General features: G+C 47.7%; 2 protein-coding genes across 3 annotated transcripts; one reads left to right on the top strand and one right to left on the bottom strand.

The window, feature by feature from the left end:
- Window positions 1-3013: 3013 nt before the first annotated feature.
- KCTD2 (potassium channel tetramerization domain containing 2) lies at window positions 3014-19927 on the bottom strand. Of its 2 annotated transcripts, XR_014136032.1 has the most exons (7): window positions 19476-19927; window positions 17554-17662; window positions 14485-14576; window positions 9110-9205; window positions 6932-7057; window positions 3905-5939; window positions 3014-3869 (listed from the first exon to the last, which is right to left on the bottom strand). XR_014136032.1 is itself a non-coding variant. In XM_060645430.3 (6 exons), the coding sequence occupies exons 1-6, from the start codon at window positions 19812-19814 to the stop codon at window positions 5910-5912; spliced, it is 792 nt and encodes a 263-aa protein (XP_060501413.3). In that variant the 5' UTR covers window positions 19815-19927; the 3' UTR covers window positions 3014-5909. The 2 variants fall into 2 exon arrangements, 1 of the variants encoding a protein (XP_060501413.3); XM_060645430.3 differs by having other exon boundaries at window positions 3014-5939.
- A 96-nt stretch (window positions 19928-20023) lies between these two features.
- Window positions 20024-25193, top strand: ATP5PD (ATP synthase peripheral stalk subunit d). Its single transcript, XM_060645439.3, has 6 exons — window positions 20024-20137; window positions 22523-22653; window positions 22929-23025; window positions 23981-24052; window positions 24785-24847; window positions 24994-25193. The coding sequence occupies exons 2-6, from the start codon at window positions 22532-22534 to the stop codon at window positions 25123-25125; spliced, it is 486 nt and encodes a 161-aa protein (XP_060501422.1). The 5' UTR covers window positions 20024-20137; window positions 22523-22531; the 3' UTR covers window positions 25126-25193.
- Window positions 25194-25383: the final 190 nt, after the last annotated feature.

Genomic DNA, 25383 nt, shown 5'->3' with positions numbered 1-25383 from the left:
AATTCAAGCGTGACCAGCCCCAGCATGCTGCTTGTGATGTCAGCAGAGCAAAAGGTGGGCCACCGGACATGCTATGGGTGCTGATGTGGCCTGCCCTCTCCATGGGTGATTCTTCACGCCAGGGCAGGGTCGCTGGTGCACCTGGAGCCTCTGGCAGTGGACCTAAGGGACTCACATTAGGGACCGGAGAGGAAAATGGCAACAAAGTGGCAGTAGGATCTTGGGCAACTCCTTTAATTCGTCTGGACCAGACAATCTTTTCTGGTGAATTGACAGGGTTGTTCCAGGAGATGATGTTCCAAAGCCTCTTCTTTGTCTAAAGTTGAATGATCCACATCATCCGAGCAGTGATTCTAAAGACTGTTGCTTCCACTCTGGTTCTGATCCTCAGAAAGAGAAAAGGGATGAGGAGGCGGAAGAGAGGGTCTTCATGGCTCTGATTGCTTCTTTGTTGCTTTCTGTTTCCTATTCTCCCCCACCCCATAGAATAAACGCCCTGAAAAGCTTGCAATACATCACTGTCTTGCTCCAAAACATTAGCATTTGTTGGCTAGAAATGGGAAATAGAAGGCCTCTCCTTTCCCCTTCTTAGAGGAAACATTTCAACATTTCTCCATTAAGAACGATGTTTGCGGGGCACCTGGGTGGCCCAGTGGGTTAAGCATCTGACTCTTCGGCTCAGACCATGATCTCATGGTTCGTGAGTTCAAGCCCTGCATTGGGCTCTGTGCTGACAGTGCGGAGCCTGCTTGAGATTCTCTCTCTCCCTCTCTCTCTGCCCCTCTCCCACTTGCTCTCTCTCTCTCTCAAAATAAATAATATATACAACAAAAAGGTTTCTGATAAATTCCTGTTAAAAAAAAGACACACACGATCTTCTCTCCATGTTGTTTTATTAGAATCATTAACAGAAAAATGACATCAGCTAAAAATACACACATTAAGATATGTGAGACTTGATTCTGAGCGGTCAGGTTTGACTTGGGGAAAATAAATACAGAGGAGGTAATAGCCACAAAAGAAAGCCCACAAAGGCAAAAGCTACAGCCCGTAAGGGCAAGAGCTAGAATTAGTTAGGTTGAGTTAAATTTCCATGGTAACATTTCATGGAAAACAATGATCTTAATAAAAATATTTTAAAGTAAAAACGAAAATAAAAACAAAACCGAGATACAATTTAATGGCACTGTATAGAAAACTCATCAAGGAATTGGGCCTCGTGGGTGGCTCAGTAGGTTGAGTGCCCGACTCTTGATTTCAGCTCAGGTCATGATCCCGAGGTTCAAGAGTTTGCGTGCCACATGGGGCTCTATGCTGGCAGTGCAGAGCCTGCTTGGGATTCTCTCTCCCCTCTCATTCTGTCCCTATCCTGCTCATGTGCTCTCCCTCTCAAAATAAACAAACTTAAAAAAAAAAAGAAAAAGAAAAAGAAAGCTCATCAAAGAATTAACCTGGCTTACCAGAGTTATAGTTCACTCCAAGGGAAAGCTTTACCGATGGAAATCTATGGGGTGTGATTCTTACTAGAAATTTAGCTGCCACTGGGGCTTTATGACTGAACAGATTCAGCAATACTCAAATGATCTATTGCAAAGGCTGATGCTGTATGGAGCTTCCAGCAAGCCCTGACTGGAGAATTACCATGCAGAGCTCCAGCGTTTTGGAAAATCGCCCTGCCTTCTTTTGCAGGTAACTCTTCTCCTTTTGAGAGCCTACCTAACCATGGGACATCAAGCGACCATGCGGCCTGACCTGCCGGATATGAACTAGGTGTTGTCTAACCCACCAAGTCAGCCTGAGGAGTAGTTAACCTAGCCCAGAAATCGATGTGACTGTCTCTCAGACCGGGGAACACTGGCAGTCGACACTGTGTTTCACACTGGACAGAGGGCAAAATCACCTTTGTGTAACGCGTAGCTGCGTCTTGTTACGTAGAGGCATGAAGTTTTGTTTTTACCATTGTAAGTTCAAATACGCGTGGGAGCGTTTATACGGAGGCCGGGCAGCCCAAGCTGCTGGCTATTACGTCTCGGCTCCAAGCCACCCTCCAGGCTCTGCTCTGTGCATCTTTAACAGCTTAGTCCCGGACAGGTGCATCCATGGGGAACGTGAGAAGGGGACTGCAAGATTGGGGAGGAGGGAGGGGGCGGGGCGGGGGGCGGGGCAGAAGGGACATGCTTCTTCCGGTTAACGGAGAAACCACAGCACCTCAGCTTTGCTCTGGCAGCAAGAGCTGGTTCCAGGAGTGTGGTCCTAGAACGGTTCCAGGAGTAGCGCGGTCCTACGACCAGTCTCGCTGAGCCCCCTGGGACCGCAGCATCTCCTCTATGCGGCCCCTCGGCCCCTCCTCCAAGCCTGTTACTTTGTAATAATCCCAACCTCTTCCTTTGGCTCCCCTGCCCTAGAACAATAACTACCTCCTGCAGTCACTCCATCTGTGACACCTCAGTGGGCCTGGGGGCCCTTTCCTCTTCTTACCACTTGTTAACTACTGTGGTCTGTCCCCCATTGGGCCCTGGCTGGTACAAACACACACCTCGTTCGCTGTGTGTATACACGTGTCCCCAGCTGTAAGCACCCTATGGCGGGGGGGTGGGGGGACTAACACCTTTTGAGGGTCCCACACCTTGCCTGGTGCCTTAAGTGACCAACACTTGGCTTGCTGGCGACTCACCTCACTTTTATTCCTCATTCTCTACCATGCAGAGAAAAATGGACACCTAGTCAGTTACTCTCTTCCAGGAAGACTTTTTTCCCCCTTAAAAATGGTCTTCTACTCTTCCCCTCCTCTTCCCAGCTTCCTGGTGGGTAGACCATCTGTCTCACCTTCTGTTCCTCACCACTCTCCTGGTCGTGAGGAGGAAGGCCCAACACGCCCTCAAGCAGTTTCAGCAGCGGGAGAAACTAGGACTTTCTAAGAAGCCCAGGTAGGAAAGGTGCAGTGAAACTCCTCTCCTGAGAAGAGTTTGAGAATCGTCAGTAGTGACAGGAAAGGAAACCAAGGAGATTCGGCTGTTTGTTTCTTGTCTTTATTGACAAAAAAAGGTCACAGCATTTCAGACTTTATTCAAATACACAAACAGTAACAAACAATACCCACAAGTGACAGGCATGGTCCCTAACCTCTGCGCCAAAGGCCATGTCGGAGAATGTGGTTGTCCTCTTGGCCACCCCCCAGCATCTCTGTCCCTTCCTCCCCTACACCTCGCTGACACCCCTGAGATCAGTTAAGACTGCAGAAACGAAGTCGCTCTAGAGGAGGTTGGGCTGCGCCTCATTGCCAAGGAGGAAGCAGGTTCTGAAGGAAAGACAGAAGCGTGCTAGTGTGGCATCTCCTAGGAGAGGCCAGGCTGCTTTGTGAGCTGGGCCTGAGTCGCCCGCGGCCTCAGGCCTGGGCACAACACGAAGACGGAAGACACTCCCCACCTGGCAGCACTGGGCTGCTGGAGAGAGTGTGGGTCCCTGGCCACGTGACACCCCCAAACCGACGGATGGCCAGGCCTCCCTCCGAAGTAATCAGCTGGGCTCTCCCAGAAGGCTTTCAGTAAAAAAAAAAAATACTGACTTGGTTCCTAAAGGGCTGGGGCGAATACTTTTCCAGAAACCTTAAGAACTGAATCACCCTCAGACTCAGGAGCACTGGAACAATTGTCATTGGGCTGCCAGAAGGAGGGGGACCTCGTGAAAGCCAGCCCTCTAGGGGAGCAGAAATGTCACTTGTGTTAATTTCTCAAGAGCATCGAGTGAGGGGCTCAGCAGTTTTTCTACGGGATCCACTGTGGGGCTCTGAAAAGAGAAAAGACTATGCGTTCCTGAGGGGCTTGCCACCTCTGCCCTCTGGCCTGCCTCGCTTTACCCCTTCGTGCAGGCTCGGGAGCACTAGGAGCACTTGAGCACGAAGAACACGAGGAGCACAAAGAGCACGAGGAGCACGGGCTGATGCCCAGGCATGCCCCAGGGAAAGCAGATCTGATTGGGCTCAAGGTCCCAAATGAAGCTGCTTTCCCTCCTTAGAGTCAAATGTTACTTTTCTGGCCAAAGAGCAAGTCTTCCGAAGTCCTCTGTCCTACTCAGGTCTGAGCAGCTTTTCCTCCACGCCCAATCTCGTGCTTTCCGAAAGATGACAGGAGGATGCCTGCGACGTCTCTGAAAGGTGACTGCTTTTGCCGCAGGTAGAAGTTCCTCTAACGTTTATAGCTGTAGAAATCGTGGGCACAGGCCAGAGTCCAAGGGGCCAATGTCAACACGCACGCTCACGTTGGTGTGTAGACACACACGGAGCAGCAGACACCCCTGTACACACATTTCTATCCTGCTCTACACACAGAGAGATAAGGTCAAAGTGAGATCCGGAGAAGAGTTGTGCCATCTGCACGCAGGCAGGTCATGAGTTCCTAAGACATTTGGCACCGTCTGTGAGTCATTTCCAAAAACCATGGCCCCAGACCCCCCTAGTAAGCACTGAGCTGTGGAGCAGAGGGAACCTCACTGTGAAGGAAACCAGGAGTGACCAACGTGAGTGGCTGTTACAGGTGCAGCGTGCCCCAGAGGCGCCTTCCCCTCCTCTGGGCCATTTGCCACACTGGGAAAAGTCATCGAGGGAAGAACAAGGATTCTCCAGCCCTTTGCGTTCAGTGACTGTTCATTAAGACTCAAAAGCGCAGACAGAAGGTCCAGATACAAGCCCTGTGGTCCCAGCCCGAAGGAGGGCTTTACTCCCCTCCCTGGCCAAACAAGCACTTGATTCTCGAGGACACGGCACTCTGCAGATAGAAGTGATGGTAAAGGGTCGGGCTCAGAGATGCGGGGAGTCCTCGGACTGCCCAGCAAACACATATGCCTTGCAGGGGCTGGCGCGGCGTCACGGACACGGCTGCGGGGCAGGTTTGCCAAGGTTAGAAACCAGGAGACTCGGACAAAGATCGAACGTTCAGTCAAGGCATTTCCAAGAGACAGTCACAGAAATAACGACACTTTTGGATACTACAATAGAACACATTTGGCAACTTTCAAAGAAATAGCCGTCCCCACCCAAGCCATCAGAGGATCCAAAGTCCCTTTATCTTCGGTCCGGTTCAGAAAGCCAGGGAAGGAAGATGGGTCAATGGAGGGTATGGCCTCCCTAAGTGCCCCTCTGTGTGTGACGCGGTGTGGGATGCCGCCTGCCTCTAACCTCCACCTGAGGAGCAAGCAAGCTACTGGAGGGTCCGGGCTGCCGGAGACAGATGAGGCAAGGACGAACACGGTAGCAGCTGAGTGCCCCGAACCCAGAGCAGCGATCCCCGACCTCCACCCACAACCACGGAGACCCCGTCCTCCCCTTTCTCGAAGAGGTTTCGTCCACAGGAATATGGGGTATTCTGCGGATCTATCCTTTACCCGAGACCTCAATTTGACGAACTGAAGCTAGAATCCTTGGCACCTGCTGCATTTGTGTGGGGTGCGGGGAAGAGGGGGAAGATAGTGTTACAAAGCGGCTGCCAACGTCCAACGTGGCACCCAGGCAAAAACACGGCATGGCCCAGGGACGATCCTCTGGCGTTTGCTCCAGTGTCCCTGAAGCACAGGCCTGTACGAGGAGCTAGGCCTTCCTCTTCCCCTCCCCCGCATCCCCCGTAAAGGCCCCCACTGGGAGCCCAGCCCAGCTGCTGTGGTAAGGATTTGATCTAACACTGGCTAAGAAGACAAAAGCAGGTTTCTGAAAAGGTATTCTGCAGCCGGAAGTGCGTCTGTCTTCAGGTTCCTGTGGGGGGCAGGCAGGGGTTCCTTTGGTTTTGACCAGAACACTTCTCCATTGGGGGGCCAGGCTCAGCCGTGCCTTGCAGGAGCTCGGTTACTGTACAGGAGCAAGATTTAACTTCACAAGGTGCTCTGCCGGCTTGTTCTCTTGATGGTTAAGAATCTGGAATTTACATCCGAGATCCTCTCTCCTGAAGAATCTGCAAATGGAAGATGGGGGAGAGGGCTGAGGCTTGGGCCGAGGCTGCTAAGCAGACTGCTGAGGGAAAAGGGACCCGCGGCCGCTTTCCACTGGACCCCACTGGGCAGCACAACAGTCCTGTCACCGTAGGAAGCAAGGCAGGGCTGAGCCCTAACCTCCCCTGAAGCACTTCAGTTGTAAAAGCCTCTTGCCGAACACCACTGCACCCACAGTATCCGTGCTGTCAGACCCCTTCTCCCACGTTAAAGGAAATTGCCGACTTAGAAGTGTTTATGAGAGACAGAGAGAGTTGGGGGGGGGGGGGTGGGCACAGTACAGGAAAAAGAGGATAACAGTGTACAATTTTCCAGTAACTTAAGGTGGGGGAAGTCACAAAGGTAACCAAATACCTTTTCTCTTGAGACAGGACAAAAAAGAGAGAGAATGGTTTCAAAGAATAAACACAAAATATTTTCCAATTTTGAGTTTCACAATTCTCACTTTGCAATTAGATTTTTCACTTATTTGGGGCGCCTGGGTGGCTTGGTCGGTTAAGCGTCCGACTTCGGCTCAGGTCATGATCTCACGGTCCGTGAGTTCAAGCCCCGCGTTGGGCTCTGTGCTGACAGCTCAGAGCCTGGAGCCTGTTTCAGATTCTGTGTCTCCCTCTCTCTCTGTTCCTCCCCTGTTCATGCTCTGTCTCTCTCTGTCTCAAAAATAAATAAACGTTAAAAAAAAAAAAAAAAAAAAAGATTTTTCACTTATTTGACAGGTGGGTACTTAAAGTCTACTCTATTTCAGTACCTACTTCCTAACTAAGAACGCTTGGTCACTGCTCCATAAATCCTGATTTAAATGACAACAGTCAACGACCAAAATGAAGGAAAAATGCAAAGCTAGCTTTGGAAGGAAAGAGAAGAAGTCAGGAGCAACAAACAGTCCAGGCCAAGTCCACTGAGGGGCTGGGAACAAACGAGTCAGAGACAAAATTCTGGTGACGCGATTTCTTACCTTTGCCTTTTCACTTGGCTCTATGACAATGCCATTGGTAGAATTATTGAGTTCTCTGGAGACAACACAGAGGAATTCTGCCTGATCCTCATTTCCGTAGTTATAGGAAGATCCAATGCTGATTAGCTGACAAAACCAGAGCATGGTGAACAGTCCTCTTAAAGTGCTAAAGTGCCACACAGACCCAACCCGCCCCCTGTCCGAACTTTGTGGTTTTGCTTCTCACAGGATGATGAACTGTCTGGGACTATCACGGCCCAGGGGATACCTGGATCTGTTATTCACTTGGGCGTCCTCAACAAGGCTTCCCCAGAGAAGGAAAGCATGGGATCTGCCACTGTCTCCCCACCCAAGCACTTGAAACAATCCCAAAGGCAGCAGCTAGGATGAACATGATCATATTCCTTCTAGCAAACACTGAGGTGAAAGAGAATGTTTCTGTGAATGAAAATGGACACTTGCTTTAGCCAAACACCTACACAGGGCTGGCTCATCTTTAAGCAGAAGTCCCAGACAGGAGACTGGCACTCAAACGGCTCTGGAAAGCACCGAGTGAATCACTGAAGAGTTACCATAAGCCATATGCTGCTGGGACTTTTAGCCTTTTCGGCAAATTGAATTCAGGATTTAATTTTAAACAGGAAATGCACATGCACCGAGAAAAGCGGAGCCCAAGGGTAAGGTCATCCGGGCAATCATGTAGGGCCTCAAGTCAGAAGAACAGGACTGACTTGCTCTATGAATGGGCTTTGGGTCCCTCTGCCTTCCTGTGCCTGAACTTCCTCATCCATATAATAGAGTCAGCGGGAACATGACTTCATGTTTCATGCTTCACCTGCCCCCTGAGTGTTAACAAGATGAGAAAAAGAAAATAAAAAATTATTCACTGGTTTCATCAAGAATACTTAAAAAAAAAAAAATTTTTTTTTTTTTTTATTTGGGAACATTCTTTGCTTAAGACTTAGGGAAGGGCGCCTGGCTGGCTCAGTTGGTAGAGCATGTGACTCCCGATCTTAGGGTTATGAGCTGGAACTCATGTTGGGTGTAGAGATTATTTAAAAAGAAAATATTTGAGAAAAAAAAAAAGACTTTTCTCAGGGAAAATACTCGTGGAGTGGAAGTATGGCAACATGTTGCAGCCCCCACATGAATAAGAACTAGGCTGACCTATAAAGGAAGGGGCGCCTGGGTGGCTCCGTTGGGAGAGCATGGAACTCTTGATCTCGGGGTCTCAGGGTCGTGAGTTTAAGCCTCACATTGGGTGTGGAACTACTTTAAAAGAAAAAAAAAAGGGAAGAGAAAAGAACTAGGTCAACATACACAGGCAGAATTGATTCTGCAGTGGAGGGGTGAGGAATTATCCAGTGTTGGCTCTGACGACCAAGACACCTGTGTATTTGATCCATAACCCAATACCGTTAACACGACGAACAGAAGTTATTTGAGAAGGTAAGTTTATGGTGACAGTTCAACTGACGCTTAAACTCTACATTAAAAATAGGCACGATCCACACAATACATATCCCTTCTATATATATCCATTCTATTCATGCCAGGCTCTCTGTTGCGCACACAATAGATGAACTGAACAATCCTGCCATCTAATGGAAGAAAACAGTACAATTCTGCCTGTCTGGTTTTGTTTTGGTAATTCTGCCACCACGCAAAGCTAAAGGAACAGAAATCCACAGCCTGATGGGAAATGGCCAAGCCCCACTTCTCATCACGTCTGGCTCCTCTCATACCTGCTCTTGCTTTCTGCAGTGGATTATGTATGTTCAGAATGACAGAGTTCTTATCCTGGGAAGGGAAGGTAGGGTAGTTGCTGAATCCTAGCCTTCTTTATGTACTTATTCTAGAATGTTTCAACTGAGTGCTTTTGAAAGAAATCCCTCTGAGGGAGAAAAAACCTCAGAGAGACACTTTCAAGCCTAAACAGGCTGGCTGACTCCCTCTGGGCACAAATTAAAACTTGGATATGAAGTCAGGAGACATGATACTATTCTGAATTCTTCCCAACTCATCCTATACAGCTGACAGAATAATTCCCACGTTTCTGAACAGGTTCACACGTGGCCCTACGAACCCCTGGGGTTAGCTGGTTACAGATGGCAGCTGTTTGAGGGACGTGGGCTCCTGGGCTGAGATGCTGCGGTGGCTGCCACTTAGGAAACATACCTGTTCGAATTTCCAACCATCAGACATAGTGGAGACCATCTGTGTAAGCTCCTCTTCCTGGCACTGCAGGACTCTGTACACATGCTTCACGGGGCCCTGCAACAACCAACGGACTTAGAAGAACAATTTCAAGGACATGACAGTTTGCAGCTGCGCTAGGGAGGCTCGTCCAAAGAATGAACACTGAAAAGGAATTTGCTTGGACGTTTTTTCTGGACAGCCACACACCGTCCCCTCTTACAAGTGGCAATGTCATCTTTCTCTTCTTAAGGTTTTCCTTTATAAGAATGTTTACTTACTTATTGTGACAGAGAGAGAGCAAGCGCACGTGCATGCAAGCAGGGGAGGGGCCAAGAGGGGGGAGAGAGAATCCCAAGAAGGCCCCCATGCGCGGCGTGGAGCCTGACGTGGGGCTCAACCTCATGACTATGAGTTCATGAGCAATGTCATCCTTCAGTAAAAACTTATCCAAGGAAAGAAAGAAAAGAAAAAGGCCCAAGGATATGAATCAGTGGGTAAAATAATTCTGAAGTTCAGAGAAATGAATTATGTGATTAGATTTCATCTATTTCCCAGAGTAGAAAACAGAGGAAAATTGCTTTGGACAAGAGAGCCACATTTTCTTTTTAAGTTGTTCATATCATGACATACATGCTGAAAATGTAGACCATAATTTGGTTTATCCAGAGCAATAGCTTATTAAGGGAATAACATATTAAAAAGGAACCCCACAATATACCAATGTTCAAACTATTTTCACCCTCCGCTGATGGTACCTGGGAGTGTTTCAGTGTTAAATGGTAACATTCCTGTTACAAAAGTGTGTAACAAAAAATAAATATTTGGTCTTTGCTCCTGGTTCCTAGCACAGAGCTCCTAAAACCCTTGGAATTTCCTGAGTGATAAAAGGGTCTTTTTTGTGCTAATGACTGGTCTCCAGAAAGACCAAGCACCATTAGAGAGTTAGAACTTTCAGTCCTACCCGCTGACCTCAGTGGAGACTGAATTCAATCACCAGTGGCCAATGGTTTAATTGAATCAGTCATGCCTACATAATGAAACATCCTTAAAAACCCCTGAACAGGGGGGTTCAGGGAGTTTCCGAGTTGGCAAACACATCGATGTCCTGGGCAAGTGGCACATCCCAACTGCATGCACAGAGGCTCCTGTGCTCAGGACCCCACCCCACGTCTCTCTTCGCTTGGCTGTTCCTTAGTCTGCTGGAGATCAACTGTAATAGTAAGTTTAGCATTTTCCTGAGTTTTAGGAGTTGTTCTAGGAAATTACTGAACCCAAAGGGGATGTCATGGGAACCCTTGAATTTGTAGTCGAATTGGACAGAAGTACAGGTAGCCTGGGAACTGGGATTTGGCACTGGTGTCTGAAGGAAGGTCAGTCTCGTGGGACTGAGCCCTGAAACCTGTGGAAATAGTTACTACTTATTAGTATCAGGATAGGATTAAACTGTTGGGACACCCCAGCTGGTGTCAGAGACTCAGACAGAAGTCATTTGCTAGCTGACTCAACTTTCTAGAACAGAAGCGAAAGGCGGGATGCCCTAAAATTGCAGCACTAAGGCCCCTATACTCTAACCACCTGAGGACCCCTCACACTTACGACTCGGCCAGAGTCAGGTGACAGCCAGGGCTGCTGCAAGGAGGCATGCTCACCAGATGAAAGTCCCTGTTCATCAGAGGACAATTAGAGGCCCACAGGGAGACTTGTGTTTAGCAGTCTTGGACCACTCAGTGTTGGGCCCAATAAATAGCTGCACATCCACTGCCCGTCCTGGAGGCCAGGAGGCATTTGTTAGAGCACAAACAGCAACTGAAGCTCAGAACAACGAAGCTCCATCAGGGAGAGAGGGACTGGTTAGAGTCACGTGACTTTAAGAAAATGTGGACCGTTTCCTGAAGAATAATGAAAACTTGGCTTTGGTACTTTTGCAAAAGGATGACTGGGCTTCAGTTATCTGGAAAATCAGTTTTGGAAGAACTCACTACTGGGGAAATACTGGCTCAACAAAAGCAGCTGTGGATCACGGAGCACTAGGAGCCCAGAGTGGCTTTCCCTCTCCTCCCGTCTTCAGTGGGACACTGATGTCAGCGCGCTGTCTCGCCTGAGCGAGGCGGTGCTATTGGGTCGGAGGCAGTGCCAGGCCTTGGGCTGATCTGCCAACCACACCGTGCTTTCTTCCACACTCTCCCCTTCTGAACCGAATGCAACTATTGTTACACAAGGTACTAAGAAAAACATTCCCTCCACCTAAAATATAGGGCAAATCTCGGAAAGACTTCAACTGGCTCTAACCACACATTTTGGAAACAACCAAGTGTTTCATGTTACAAAACTCAGTGCATCGCGAAAGATCTATGATATCAGCCACAACTGTCAAAGTCCCAGCATTTAAGATGCATGTGTTAGCTCTTTTTAATTTTTGTCTTCCAAAGAAAACCACGAGTATTCTCAAATGCACTAAGATTAATCACCTAACATAAAATACCAAAGACAGCAAAGTTAGTAGTAGTTAGGGCTGGTGGCAGCCGCTAAGAGATATGAGGGGTCGCCAAAAAAAGGCAGGGTGGGAAACCCACATCTTGGGCTTTGCTTAAATGTCTGCCATGTGTGTCTCCTTTTTTTTTTTTAATTAAAAAAAAAATTTTTTTTTAACATTTATTTATTTTTGAGACAGGGAGAGACAGCATGAACGGGGGAGGGTCAGAAAGAGAGGGAGACACAGAATCTGAAACAGGCTCCAGGCTCTGAGCTGTCAGCACACAGCCTGACGCGGGGCTAGAACTCGCGGACCGTGAGATCATGACCTGAGCCAAAGTTGGATGCTTAACCGACTGAGCCATCCAGGCGCCCCATGTGTGTCTCCTTAAAACACAGACAAGTTGGGGCGCCTGGCTGGCTCTGTTGGGAGGAGCGTGCAGCTCTTGATCTTTGGGTCGTGAGTTTGAGCCCCACATTGGGTACAGAGATTACTTAAAGATAAAATCTTAAAAAAAAAAAAAAAAGACAAGTTGAAGGAGAGAATGTGTTTGAAGGGACAGCTACAAAAATACACACATGGCCAATTTGGCCTCAGAGCCATGTGTGACACATGCAAAAGAGCGTGTCTTTGAACAACCTCGAATCCACTGCTCAGAGTTTCACTCAATAAAAAGGACAGATGGAGGGGCGCCTGGGTGGCGCAGTCGGTTAAGCGTCCGACTTCAGCCAGGTCACGATCTCACGGTCCGTGAGTTCGAGCCCCGCATCAGGCTCTGGGCTGATGGCTCAGAGCCTGGAGCCTGTTTCAGATTCTGTGTCTCCCTCTCTCTCTGCCCCTCCCCCGTTCATGCTCTGTCTCTCTCTGTCCCAAAAATAAATAAACGTTGAAAAAAAAAAAAAAAAGGACAGATGGAAAGACCAATTAACATCCAAAAGGCCTTTACATCCCTAGAACAAAAAAGCTTCCAACTGGGTCTATATCCACAAGCCTTCAGAACCTAGAAGACTAATTAACTTCATCGCTGTCATCAAATAGAAAACTTACAATGCTCTCAAGGAATCAGCTAATGGCAGAGCTGCGAACGTTCAGGGTTGAATGGCTTCAAGTTACATAATTCATGGCATCATGAATTTACACTAGGCAATCAAAAGCTTTTTTGGAATGTGGAAAATTAAGGATAAAGCTAGATTTTCAGAATGCCCAGCTATTAAATATCCACGATAGTAAAAGATGCCATGTAAGTTTAACACGAGATGGCGAAAAGACTGGCACCACCGGATCCTATTTTATACAATAAAATGGCAAACCAACTATGAATTCATTTTTGAACATTAGAAGTCTTTCAGGGGTGCTGGGTGGCTCAGTCGGTTAAGCGTCTGACTTCTGCTCAGGTCATGATCTCGTGGTTCGCAGGTTTGAGCCCCGCATGGGCTCTCTGCCGTCAGGAGCCCGCTTCAGATCCTCTATCCCCCTCTCTCTCTCTGCCTCTCCCCTGCTTGTGGTCTCTCTCTCAACAATAAACAAACATTAAGAAAAGTAATAATAATAAAAAGAAGGCTTTCAGCCATCAGCCAGCGGGAAGAAAACTAAGGAAGCTCTTCTCACCTTTGCAAATGACTACAGATTAAGCGAATGAGAGAAATCATTTTTGAAAAAAGAAATAGGTGTCAGTTATTCAACCAGATAATTCCATTCAGAGCCAGAAAACTTGGATATGTAAACTCTAACAGAGAAAGAGCAAGGAATATTTTTTATTTTTTTGAGTTTTGAAAAGAAACATATTACCTTCTGCTTAATCACAGGAAAATTCTACACTGCAATAGAATGGATCTCAGGAAAGCATCTACCACCAGTATCTGATGGGATAAGAGGCAAGTCCTGCTACAAGACAGATGGTCACAGCAGAGTCCAACCATGCCCTCTGTTCCTGCAGTTGTACTTTCTTAAAATAGAACCTAAATACAGGAAAGGGAGCGTCTGGTTTCCCTGCTAGACTTCAAGCTTCTGGAGGGCACAGACCCTCCCTAGGAAGCAGAGAATCTCAAGGGCCTAAAAGATGCCGCTGTGGCCACTTAAGACATGTGACGGGTGATGTGATGTGAAATAAGCTACCTGTACCCCCTCAAAACTAGGTGGCAAATTGTGTGTTTCTTCCTGTTACTGTATCTACCAAGTTCATATAAAAACCCAGACTTCATAATAAACAGAGAAGCCTATTTCCTCAGAAGCATGATTCACAAGCAGCTCCTAAAGTCCAGGCCATGAGACCGCTTTCACGTGGCTATCAGGGGCTGAATGCGACATGGTCACACTTTAAAAGGCTGGTCCTAATAAAGAATTAAAGAGTGGCCAACAGGTGGAAGTAAGAGCTCGCTGGGTCTTTATGTGGAGGGAGACAGATACTCTGCAAGAACAGGTTCTGGGCCTAAAGTGCTGCGGGTCCCTCCTGCTGTCCCATGATAAGCAGCCACAACCTCCCCACTCTTCTAAAGGGATAAGGGGGCTGTTTTGCTTTGCTATTTCTTCTTCTGTTTTCTTGTTCTGAATAAGTCTGGTGGCGTATGCTCTGTCTGCCTGGTGGATGGCCCATGTTCCACACAGACCTCCAGCTTCAAGGGGAGAGGCAGCTCTTGTCAAGCAGCACAGCATCCTTTTCAAATCCCACCCAGACGCAGGGACAAAGAGAGCCACTAAGACCTTTTCCCTTTAGGAGTTCAAAACTGTGGGGTACCTGGCTGCTTCAGCGTGTGACTCCTGATCTCAAGGTTGTGAGTTCAAGACCCACGTTGGGTGTAAAGATTACTTAAAAATAAAATCTTAAACCAAAACAAAAAATAAAAACCAAACCAAAACAAAAAAAGAGTTCAAAACCCATTACCTGAGAAGTTCTGTTCTCATTGTCCCGTATCCGTTCCTTAACCAGCCGCACAAGAGATGCAATGTTGTAAAACTCCGCTTCTTCCAGGACACCTAGGACAAGGACCAAACCGTATGTAGTTAAAGATGTGTTACACTCCCTGGAAAATAGTGAGAAGAGGCTAAAGTTTACATGCTTGCTAAGAACTGCATTTTTTTTGAGAGAGAGAGAGAGAGAGAGAGAGAGAAAGAGAGAGCAAGACCATGAGACAGAGCATGTGCAAGGGAGGGACAGGAGGAGAGGGAGAGCATTTTTTTTTTTTTTAATGTCTATTTATTTTTGAAAGAGAGACAGAATGCGAGTGGGTTAGGGGCAGAGAGAGAAGGAGACACAGAATCCGAAGCAGGCTCTGAGCTGTCAGCACAGAGCCCAATGTGGGGCTTGAACTGATGAGCTGTGAGATCATGACCTGAGCCGAAGTCGGACGCTCAACCAACTGAGCCACCCAGGTGCCCCGAGCAATTTTTTAAAGTTTATTTATTGTGAGAGAGCAAGCACGTGCAAGGGGCAGAGAGAGAAGGAGGAGAGAAAACTCCAGGCAGGCTCTGCACTACCAGAGTGGAGGCAGATACAGGGGGGCCAGAACTCACACACAAGAGATCATGACCTAAGCCAAAATCAAAGTCAGGGGTGTCCGGGGTGGCTCAGTGGAAAGAGTGTCTGACTTCAGCTCAGGTCATGATCTCACGGTTCATGAGTCTGAGCCCCGCATTGGGTTCCTGTGCTCATAGGTCAGAGCCTGGAGCCTGCTTCAGATTCTGTATCTCCTTCTCTCTCTGCCCCTTATCCACGCATGAGCTCTCTGTCTCAAAAATAAATAAACATTAAAAAAAAAAAAAAGATGTCTAACCGACTGAGCCACCCAGGCGCCCCTTGAAACTTGTTTTTAGAATTTTTTTAAGTTTATTTATTTGAGAGAGAAAGGGCAAGTGAACAAGGGAGGGGCAGAGAAAGGAGAGAAAGAATCCCAGCAGGCTCTGCACTGTCAGTGAAGAGCCTTATGCGGGGCTTGAACCGTGAGATCGTGACTGGATCCAAGGTCAAGAGTAGGACACTCAACTGACTGAGCCACCCAGGCGCCCCCTTTTTTTTTTAATTTGAGAGAGAGAGAGAGAGAGAGAGAGAGAGAGAGTGCAAATGGGGGAGAGGGGCAGAGGGAGAGTGAGAGAGAATCTGAAGCAGGCTCCACACTCAGCTCAGAGCCCGACACAGGGCTTAATCTCACAGTCTTGAGATCATGACCTGAACCAAAATCAAGAAAATCAAGAGTCTGACGCTCACCTGACTGAGCCACCCAGATTCCCCTGAACCGCACTTTTCAAATTGAAGTCTAGTCTCTCTCCTTCAGCCTGGGAAACATTTCTTTGCTATTTAGGGTGTACCCCCCTCCCTTCTCCCTAAATTGAGTGAGTCAAATTCTGGGTCTGCTCTGTTCACTCTGTTTCACCGCTGCGGCTTCCCACTTGGCACCTTCTCTGACTCTCTCTGCACCTGCCCATTAGCTGCAGGGCACCTTTCCCATATGTCACTTAGTTTCTGGAACTTGTCACATTGGAGAATTCCTCAGCTTGCAAAGCTTACCTAGTCGGTCCTAAAAATTACTGGGGGTGGGTGTGTGTATATAAATTTATGTGGACCAAAGTTTAATAGGGTGCTTATTATTTGAACAAGATAAAAAGCAATCACTGAGAGAATGCTTTGCCAAATAAAATCAAAGGCCTTGGACAGGACAACAAAGGGGATGTGTGATTCAGTATCAGAAGAAAAAAAAAAAAAACCAAACTTGCTATAAAGGACATTGCTGGAACTGATAAAATTGGAATATAAGCTGTAGATAGAAGTATTTATCAATATTAAATTCCCTGATCTTGATAACCATACTGTGCTTACATAAGGGAATAACCTTGTTCTTGGGAAATACACTGAAGTATTAAGGGACTCATCTGTAATCTAGTCTCAAATAGTTCAGAAATAAAAACTATGGTGGGGGGAGGGAGAAGCGTGGTGTGGGGGGGGACAGAGAGAGAACAAAGGGTAACACAGATCTCAAAAAATGGTGGTGAAGCTGCGAGTTCTGTTATTCTCGTCCTTTTCTCTGAATTTGAAAATATTTCAAAAAAAAATTTTTAAAGGCCTTCAGAAAAGATGCTTAAGATTCCTCTTTTCCAGAAACAGGATTATCCATGAGGTGGTAACTGCTGAAGCTAGACAGTGGGTGCATGAAGTTTACTGTACGATTCCCATGATTTTTGAATGCATCTGAAATGTTGAAAAAAGAGACAGCACATGCACAAGTCCTCTTCTTACTGGTTGAAACAGATGTGCTTCGCAGCCATTTCATTAACTAGCACAGCCATTACAGCTTTCTCACTCAGAGCTAAAGCCTCCAGGTCAGGGTGCCCTGGATTTAGGGAGAGGCCCCAATCTTCAACGGAATGCCTTTGGCGAGGCCACGCCAAGTCTTTTAGAAAGATATCTAGACCCACTTAGAGTCCAAATGTCGTACCAACCAAAAAGATGACACAGCTGACAATGGACTGGAGAATGAATTAGGTCAGCTGCAAAAATTTACAAGGAAGCATGAGACCAGTCTTACAAGAAATGAGGCCAAGCCTTTATTACTTTTTACAGCTGCAAGTTCAAACTAAAAGTGAAAATATAAATAATTAATGTCAGAGATGTGATGCTTCAGGGTATGGACATTTCACTGCCAGCAAGCACATAAGTGAAAGTAAAAAGGGATCCTGACGATTCTGCAGGTTTGAAAAATGCTCCTGAAGTGATTTGCAAAGCTGAGTTACCTATTTTTCTTCTCATTAAGGAAGGCTGGACAGAGCCCAGTGGGGATCCCTTAAAGAAGACTTCCTCAGATAAGACTACGTAACTAGAGACTCCCTGTTCACTTTCATAAATGTTTACTACACCTGCATGTGACCTTGATGAAAATCTCAAACAAAATTCCAATCTGTGAAACGGCTTTCAAGATATGGGCTGAGTTCTGAAAATGCCCAGTTAAAACAGTGTTCTTACCTTCTTCAGCCAACTCCTTTGTAATGATGAGTTTCCCGTGGCGGAGGTAGTTGAGGATAGGACCGAAGTAGGTGGGGTCCCTGTCAATCAGATAGGCTCCTGTCTCGTCCTGCCAACCAAACACAAAGATAACACTTTGGAGCTGTCGGACTAAGTTGGGGCAGGGTTGCAGCCTCTCTGTCACCATTCATTAGCAAGGGGGCAAGTCTTGCTAGACATTTTTTTATCACAAACTACTGGCAAGAAGGCTAGCTTTATGTATCTTGTACTCTGAGATCATTTCAGGCACGGAGTTACAGATAGATGTACAGTCATCATGCAGGCATTTACTTGAACTTCCAAAGTCTTGTTTTTTTTAATGTTTGTTTATTTTGAGACAAAGAGGTAGACAGTGAGAGGAGGAGGGGCAGAGAGAGAGAGGAAGACAGAGAATCCCAAGCAGCCTCCACAGCTGTCAGTGTAGAGCCTGATGTGGGGTTTGAACCCACAAATTGTAAGATCATGACCTGAGCTGAAACCAAGAATCAGGCGCTTCAGTGACTGAGCCACCCAGGTGCCCCTGAACTTCCAAAATCTTTACTTGGACACAATTACCACCATTCTTCTGTAAGACATCTATTATCAAGAAAGGGGAAGAAAATGCCATATTTTAATTATGTAAATCTTTGCCTGAGATGGACATTCTGACCTCTCTCTACTGCCCCCAAATCACATTCCTAATTCTAAGAAAACCTCTGTATAGTTGGCAATGCTCCTGAGCTCAAGGCCAACATCAGTGGGATTCTGCATTGCCAGCTGTAACTCACACACCCCAGTTCTGTGCCCAGAGGAAGCTTGGCACCGCCTGGACTTGGCTCTGAGCAGCTTTAATCCTACTCATCTTTACAGTAAAAGGAACAAGAAGAAACTGGCTTCTACTGCAACAAGAAAGATTTAGGGTAGATAAAAATAATTCCTTTATAAGCAAAGGTTTTGAAATTTCTTTAAAGTTCAGGTGGGACAGGTTTCCATAAGTCTGAGATTTATTAGAGAGGCAGTTGGGGAGTTAAAAAAAAAAATCAGCGAATCTTTACCCAACCCCAGCTCTATTTCAATGTAACTGGCTGAGTGCTACATAGGATATACAGGGGTATAAGCCAGGGTCAATGCCTTTAAGCTGGCAACTGAAAGATGAATGTGTAAAGTCAATCAATAAACACGTCAAACTGGAAACGGGTTGGAAGTGCCTCGTCACCTCTCAACTTTGTTGTTCGTAGCCAGGCATCTTGCCCAACAGCAGGCCTCAGTTTTCACTTTCCGATGGTCTTAACCAGTCAGCTTAGGTTTGCACTGGCAACTGGTAATCTCTTTCCAAGGAATGTATCTGAGCTCTAATAGTCCTAAAACAGTGGCTGTCGCCAGATAAGAGCTCAGGGCCCAGGACCACAGGAAAGAAGTGTGGTATCACCAGAAACACTTCCTGCAGCTGTCAGACCCAGGCTTTCACCCAACTTGGCAGAGGGGTCCGAGAGGAAGTCTGAGAAAGCTAGAAAGATGCCTTAGCTCACCCTGACCCAGTTCTGGACGCATCTGGCACAGGCAGTGAGGGGCTGACGAGGAGCCAGGGGAAAACTCATGCAGATCTGAGGGGCGGGTATGAGATGTGTACGGAGAAGGGGTGTGGAGCGGGTTCTCGTGGGTGCGGGTGGGCACAGCATGGGGACCGAGTTGCTTAGAGTGAAGGGCGGGGTCAGAGAGACAGCCAGGGTGCGACTGAGGATGGGGGAGAATAGCCCCCGGGGCCAGCCTGGCGGGAGAGGGATGGGAAGGGGGTCCCGGCCCGAAAAGCCCGCCTGTGAGGAGCGTGTCGCAGGAATCTGGGGACGAGCTAGGAGGAACGAGGGGGTCCGAAGAGCGGGGGCGCGCCCGAGGGCGGGGCGCACCTTGTCCGAGTCCAGCTCCGGGTCCTCCTGGCAGCAGAGGCGACAGAGGAAAGACTTGGGCTCCCGGCCTAGGGTCTGTCTGGTGGTCACGAAGTAGGTGCCGCCCACGTTCAGCCGGACCCAGCGGGCCGCACCGCCTCCCCCTGCCCGCTCTGGCGGTCCGGGACCCGGCTCCAGTGGCGGCGCGGCGGCGGCGGGTGGGCGGCCGTGCCCGCGGGGCGTGGGGCCGGCGGGGCGAGGGCTGGGGGGCCCGCGGCCCGGGCCACCCCCGTCGCCCAGCCCGCTCCCGCCACCCCCTCCCAGCCCCGCCATCGCCGGGTCCAGCTGCAGCTCCGCCATCTTGGGCCGCCGCCGCCACCGCTGCCCGCGCGCCGCCGGGCCGGCCCATCTCTCGGCAGGGAGAGCCGGGCCGGCCCATCGGCGGGGGTGGGGCCGGGGGAGAGGGACGGGAGCGCCCCCAACCAGCTCCCGGGGACCCGTGCAGGGGGAGGTGCCGCGCCCACCCTCGTGGGCGGGACTTCCGGAACCAGCCTCCATTTCTACGGGCTGACCTGCGAAGCAAGGCCCTCCCCTTTGGCGTTGGGATTGGCTCTGGGAAACTTTCCGGTGACCCATTTCCGTTCCTTGCTGCTGTGGACTGTGGGCCGCCGCGGTAGGTGAAGGTGAGTGGGGTTTGGGGCGTTGGGCCCGACTCTGGCGGGCTGCTCTGCCTTGCCTCTTTCAGACCTTGCGCCGACCCTTGTCGCACCCCTGCCGAGGATGCCTGCCCTGCCGTTGTTCTGCTGCCAAAGTGTCCGGGTGTAACTGCAGCTGCCGCTCTGCGCCGCGCTCCCTTCCGCTCCCCTCCCCCTCGCGCGAGGTCGCTGGGGTCGACCTGCCACCTCTGACCGAGGTGCTTCCCCACACCTGATCTGGTTCCGTCCGTCCCCACCAAGGCCGACTTCGGCAGTTCGGTCTGGGGGCTGGGGAAGTGTTACCCCGAGATCGTGTTAACTTGTTGAGGGACACTCAGTCTCTTCCTCTTGAGGGTCCTGGCATTCGAGCGTGTGGAGCGTTCAGAGCAAGACAAAAATCCCATCATTTATGAAGCCTACCTGCACTGGTGCTTGGAAAAGTCTCTGTCAAGGCGCTTATTTCTCTGGCGTCTTTTAAGAGTCACCTGCCCATCACCTCCACTTATCCTGAGAGGGAAAGAGAAACCAAGAGGCAGGTGTTGGAACAGTTTCTTAAGATCCCGAGGAGGATTTCTTCCACCTTCCTTGTGATCCACCCCGTAGTTTGTAAAGACTTTTGACATTGTCTTTCTCCTAATGTCTGGCACTGATCTTAAATTTAGTTTGACTATTTTCCCATTTTCTTAGTTAAGGAAAAAAAAAAATGGCTGTAACTACTTTCTACCTTCTCTCACGTTCACACATATGGAATACCCGTGTTAAGGTTATTGCTAGAATCCACAGGGCATGCTAGTGCTGCAGAGGATAATCAGACCTGAATTAGAAAGTGCAGGTAGGGGCGCCTGGGTGGCTCAGTCGGTTGAGCGTCCGACTTCGGCTCAGGTCACGATCTCGCGGTCCGTGAGTTCGAGCCCCGTGTCGGGCTCTGGGCTGACAGCTCAGAGCCTGGAGCCTGTTTCAGATTCTGTGTCTCCCTCTCTCTGACCCTCCCCCGTTCATGCTCTGTCTCTCTCTGTCTCAAAAATAAATAAACGTTAAAAAAAAAAGTAAAAAAAAAAAAAAAGAAAGTGCAGGTATTGCCAATTGGTAGGGAGTGGGTAGAGAGCCCCTTAAGCTTGTAGGAGACTGTAGGGCAAATTGGTGTGCACAATTTCACTTGGTACTTTTTTTTTTAACTTAAAAAATTTTTTTTTTCCATTTATTTTTGAGAGACACAGAGAGACAGAGCACAAGTGGGGGAGGGGCAGAGAGAGAATGAGACACAGAATCCAAAGCAGGCTCCATCCAGGCTCTGAGCTGTCAGCAGAGAACCCAACACGGGGCTCAAACTCCACAAACGGTGAGATCATGACCTGACCGAGAGTTGGAACCTCAATTGACTGAGCCACCCAGGCGCCTCTTAATTTTTTTTAATGTTTGTTTATTTATTTATTTATTTTATTTTTTTTTTTTTTTTTAACGTTTATTTTTGAGACAGAGAGAGACAGAGCATGAACGGGGGAGGGTCAGAGAGAGGGAGACACAGAACCTGAAACAGGCTCCAGGCTCTGAGCTGTCAGCACAGAGCCCGACACGGGGCTCGAACTCACAGACTGCAAGATCATGACCTGAGCTGAAGTCGGCCGCTCAACCGACTGAGCCACCCAGGCGCCCCAATGTTTATTTATTTTTAAGAGAAGACAGAGTGCAAGTTGGGGAGGGGCAGAGAGAGAACGAGAGAGACACAGAATCAGAAGCAGGCTCCAGGTTCTGAGCTGTCAGCACAGAGCCAGAAGCAGGGCTCAAACCCATGAGCTGTGAGATCGTGATCTGAGCTGAAGTAGGACACTTAACCGACTGAGCCACTCAGGCGCCCCTCACTTGGTACTTTTAACAGCTTTCTGAGATAAGCAGGGCCAGTATTATCCCCATTTTTTCCGGCATAGGGTCTGCTGTATTTAAGCTTTGTTGAAACTCGGGTATGTATCAGGTTCTGTGCACTGGAGAATCAGTGAATAAAACACATTCATTCTGAGTGGAAATGTATTTAAATGATTAACTTTTATGTAATGCATGAGTGTTACTTTAGCAATATTTCCGAAGATAAGAGCAAACACTAAAGAACTGGGCTTTTAAGGAGGAGTAGGAATTGGGGAATAGAGGGGGACAGTTTCAGGGGAAATAATGTGGTTATATGGCAGGTTGCATGCCTTGAATTTGAAAAGCTAAACTTGTTCCTTGTTTAGTAATCCTGATTCCTTCAGTTGATAAACATACTCACCAAGTGCTCAGAGGATGCTTCTCTATTTCTTACAGATTTGCATATTTCTAAGGTGCCCTTTAGAGGATTTGCTCTAAGAGTCCTGTTTTGATCTGACCTGTTTTATTTTCCAGGATCTCAAGATGGCTGGGCGAAAACTTGCTCTAAAAGCCATTGACTGGGTAGCTTTTGGGGAGATCATACCCCGAAACCAGAAGGCCATTGCTAATTCCCTGAAATCCTGGAATGAGACCCTCACCTCCAGGTCAGTACCATCCTGAGAGGGACCCTCTTAACTTGCTCCAAATGTGGAAGCAAAACAGTGCTTTGGAATTAAATATGAATTTCTGATGCTCTTCTGGTGTAAAGAAATTCATACATTTTGCAAATGAAAGTAGTTTTTGGCATTCCTGGAATCTCTCTCCTAGAGAAAAGTGTGATAATAGCTCTAGGCCATAGGAATAAGGAACAGGGAAAGTACTGTGTGGATTTTCTGTTGCTCATAGAAGAATCTTAACTTTTTTTCTTCCACGTGAGCAGGTTGGCCACTCTCCCCGAGAATCCACCTGCTATCGACTGGGCTTACTACAGGGCCAATGTGGCGAAGGCTGGCTTGGTAGATGACTTTGAGAAGAAGGTGAGACTTCAGGCAGCTAAAGCACTGGTCTTGTAATGTGGCTTGTGGGTATGGAGCAGAACAGCAGGTAATTACCTGTGCAGGATGACAGTGTGGAAAGAAGGGTGTTGTTAACAGGTCCCATATTAAGGAAATATAATTTTAATGTTGGGGTAAAAAATAAAACAGGTCCAAAAGGAACCTCAGGAAAAATGGGTGTGGCCAAAGGTCTTGAGGTGGTAGTTTTATATGGTAAACGTGGAGAATTCAGGGTCTATTTGGCAGATTTCTTATCCAAAGAAACGGCCCATACAGCCTTAATCAGGGAGCCAGAGGGCTGTGAAGTTAAATGTTTCCATCCCAACTCTTACGGAATTATTTTTTAGCCCCTCACCTGTCTCCCTAACACCTTTTCTACGCTTTTTTTTCCTTTTCCTGCTCCTTTTTACTGTGTCTTGTGGCTTAATTTCTCACCTACGTATCTCCATTTCTCATGTTTACGTGTTAAACCTCAGTATCTGGAATTTAGTTGTTTACCCATTTGACAGATGCTTTCCAAAGGCCTACCCTGTGCCAGGTGCAGTGCTCCGTGCTGGGGCTATAGGACTCGGCAGTCTTCTAAGGAGACCATCTCCATCTCCATTATGCAAACATTCTTCTGCCAGTCAGTCCAGAAAGAGAAATCAGAGTTTCTTCAGACTACAAGGTTCTAGGAGGCCATTTTTGAGGTCATCAAATCCAACCATCCTTTTCAGATGATGAAACTGAAGCTCATTGTAATAAAGGATTGTCCAGTTAGCGACAGGACTGAGAACCTTGAGCTCCTGTTTTCACGCTGATCTTTCTACTACAACACTCTAGATGCATACTGGTTTCCTCTTGGAATGGAGAATGTTTTTATCTATAAGGATCGGTGGTTTTGAGCACTTTCTTGGACTCCCGGGTATATTAATAACAACTGTCCCTGTGTTTGTAGTTTAATGCCCTGAAGGTTCCTGTGCCAGAGGATAAATATACTGTCCAGGTGGATGCTGAAGAAAGAGAAGATGTAAGTAGAGACTCTGATTTTAAGATTCTCCTAATTCCTGATGGCTCCGTATTTCTTAGAAGTTAGGTGAAGTAGAGTGAGCTCTAGAAAATGCAAGTAATCTATGGCAATAGTGCTTCAGTAGTTGCCTGGGAATGGGAGGGAGGGGGCTGATAAATTTGTTCCTTGTCTCGATTGTGTTGCTGGTTTCGTAGGTGGATACATAGGTCACAAGTTACCAAGTGGCATTCTTTAAGTATGTGCATTTTATTGTATGTCAGTCATACCTCAACTAAGCTGTTAAAAACAATTACGGAGTTAGAATCAGGTAGAGAAATTATCCAAGGTAGTAGTCAAATACCTATTTGCTTGAAAGTATGAAAGCCAAAGGTGGGAACACTGGTGGCTCCACCAAAGAGAAGTCTGGCTAGTGATCAGACGGCTTGTCCTGACTGTACAGTAAGCAGCCCCTGTGAAATACTGGCATTTTGTAGGTTGTCTAGATGAGCAAATTGTTGACAACCCTGGTCCTGCTATTATAAGCTGGCTCTCCTGTATGGGCTTCTTTGTGCATTTAGGAAAAGCTGTAGTTTGCTTCCCAAACCATGCTCCCCTCAGGAGTTGGCACGTGCAGGAGTCTGCAGAGAATGGGAAAGCAAGAGGGGTGGGCTCTGGGACTTTTCTGTCTTGGGAGCCTCAGAGTCAGGACAGTACAACTTGGTTTCAAAACAGAATGTCTCCCTTCTCTTTAAGGTGAAAAGTTGTGCTGAGTTTTTGTCTCTCTCAAAGGCCAGGATTGTGGAATATGAAAAAGAGGTAAGTGACCCTTGGCTGTTGTCTGTAATAGGTCCTCTCTGTCTCTCACGGCCACACTCCTTTCACCCAGTGGCAGTAACCTACCTTGGATTCGTTTCTGTATCTCTGTGGCCCTCTTTACCTTCACCCAATTGCCCTCTTTCCAGCTGGAGAAGATGAAGAATATAATTCCATTTGATCAGATGACCATTGAGGACCTGAATGAAGTCTTCCCAGAAACCAAATTAGACAAAAAGAAGTATCCCTACTGGCCTCACAAGCCCATTGAAAATTTATAAACTTGAGTTGGGGAGAAAGCTCTGGCCCTTGTATTATAAATTCTGGACATTAAAAATAATGATACGGTGCTGTGTCTGTTCCTTTGCAGCGGAGATAATTATAACTCTGAGGTGCCCTCACTGGAAGTGGTGTTTTTATTAAAATGGAAAGGTGAGCCTACAAGTTTGTGCTGGTCCAGTTATCTCATGGTTAGGATATGTAGGAGCCAGTTAGCCCCCAGAGCTGCTGAAATCTTAACAAATAACAATAGGAAAAAA

The sequence above is a fragment of the Panthera onca genome, chromosome E1, assembly GCF_046562875.1.
Source record: "Panthera onca isolate mPanOnc1 chromosome E1, mPanOnc1 haplotype 2, whole genome shotgun sequence".
In the NCBI taxonomy this organism is placed as follows: domain Eukaryota; kingdom Metazoa; phylum Chordata; class Mammalia; order Carnivora; family Felidae; genus Panthera; species Panthera onca.
This window is presented reverse-complemented; position numbering and strand designations above follow the sequence as displayed.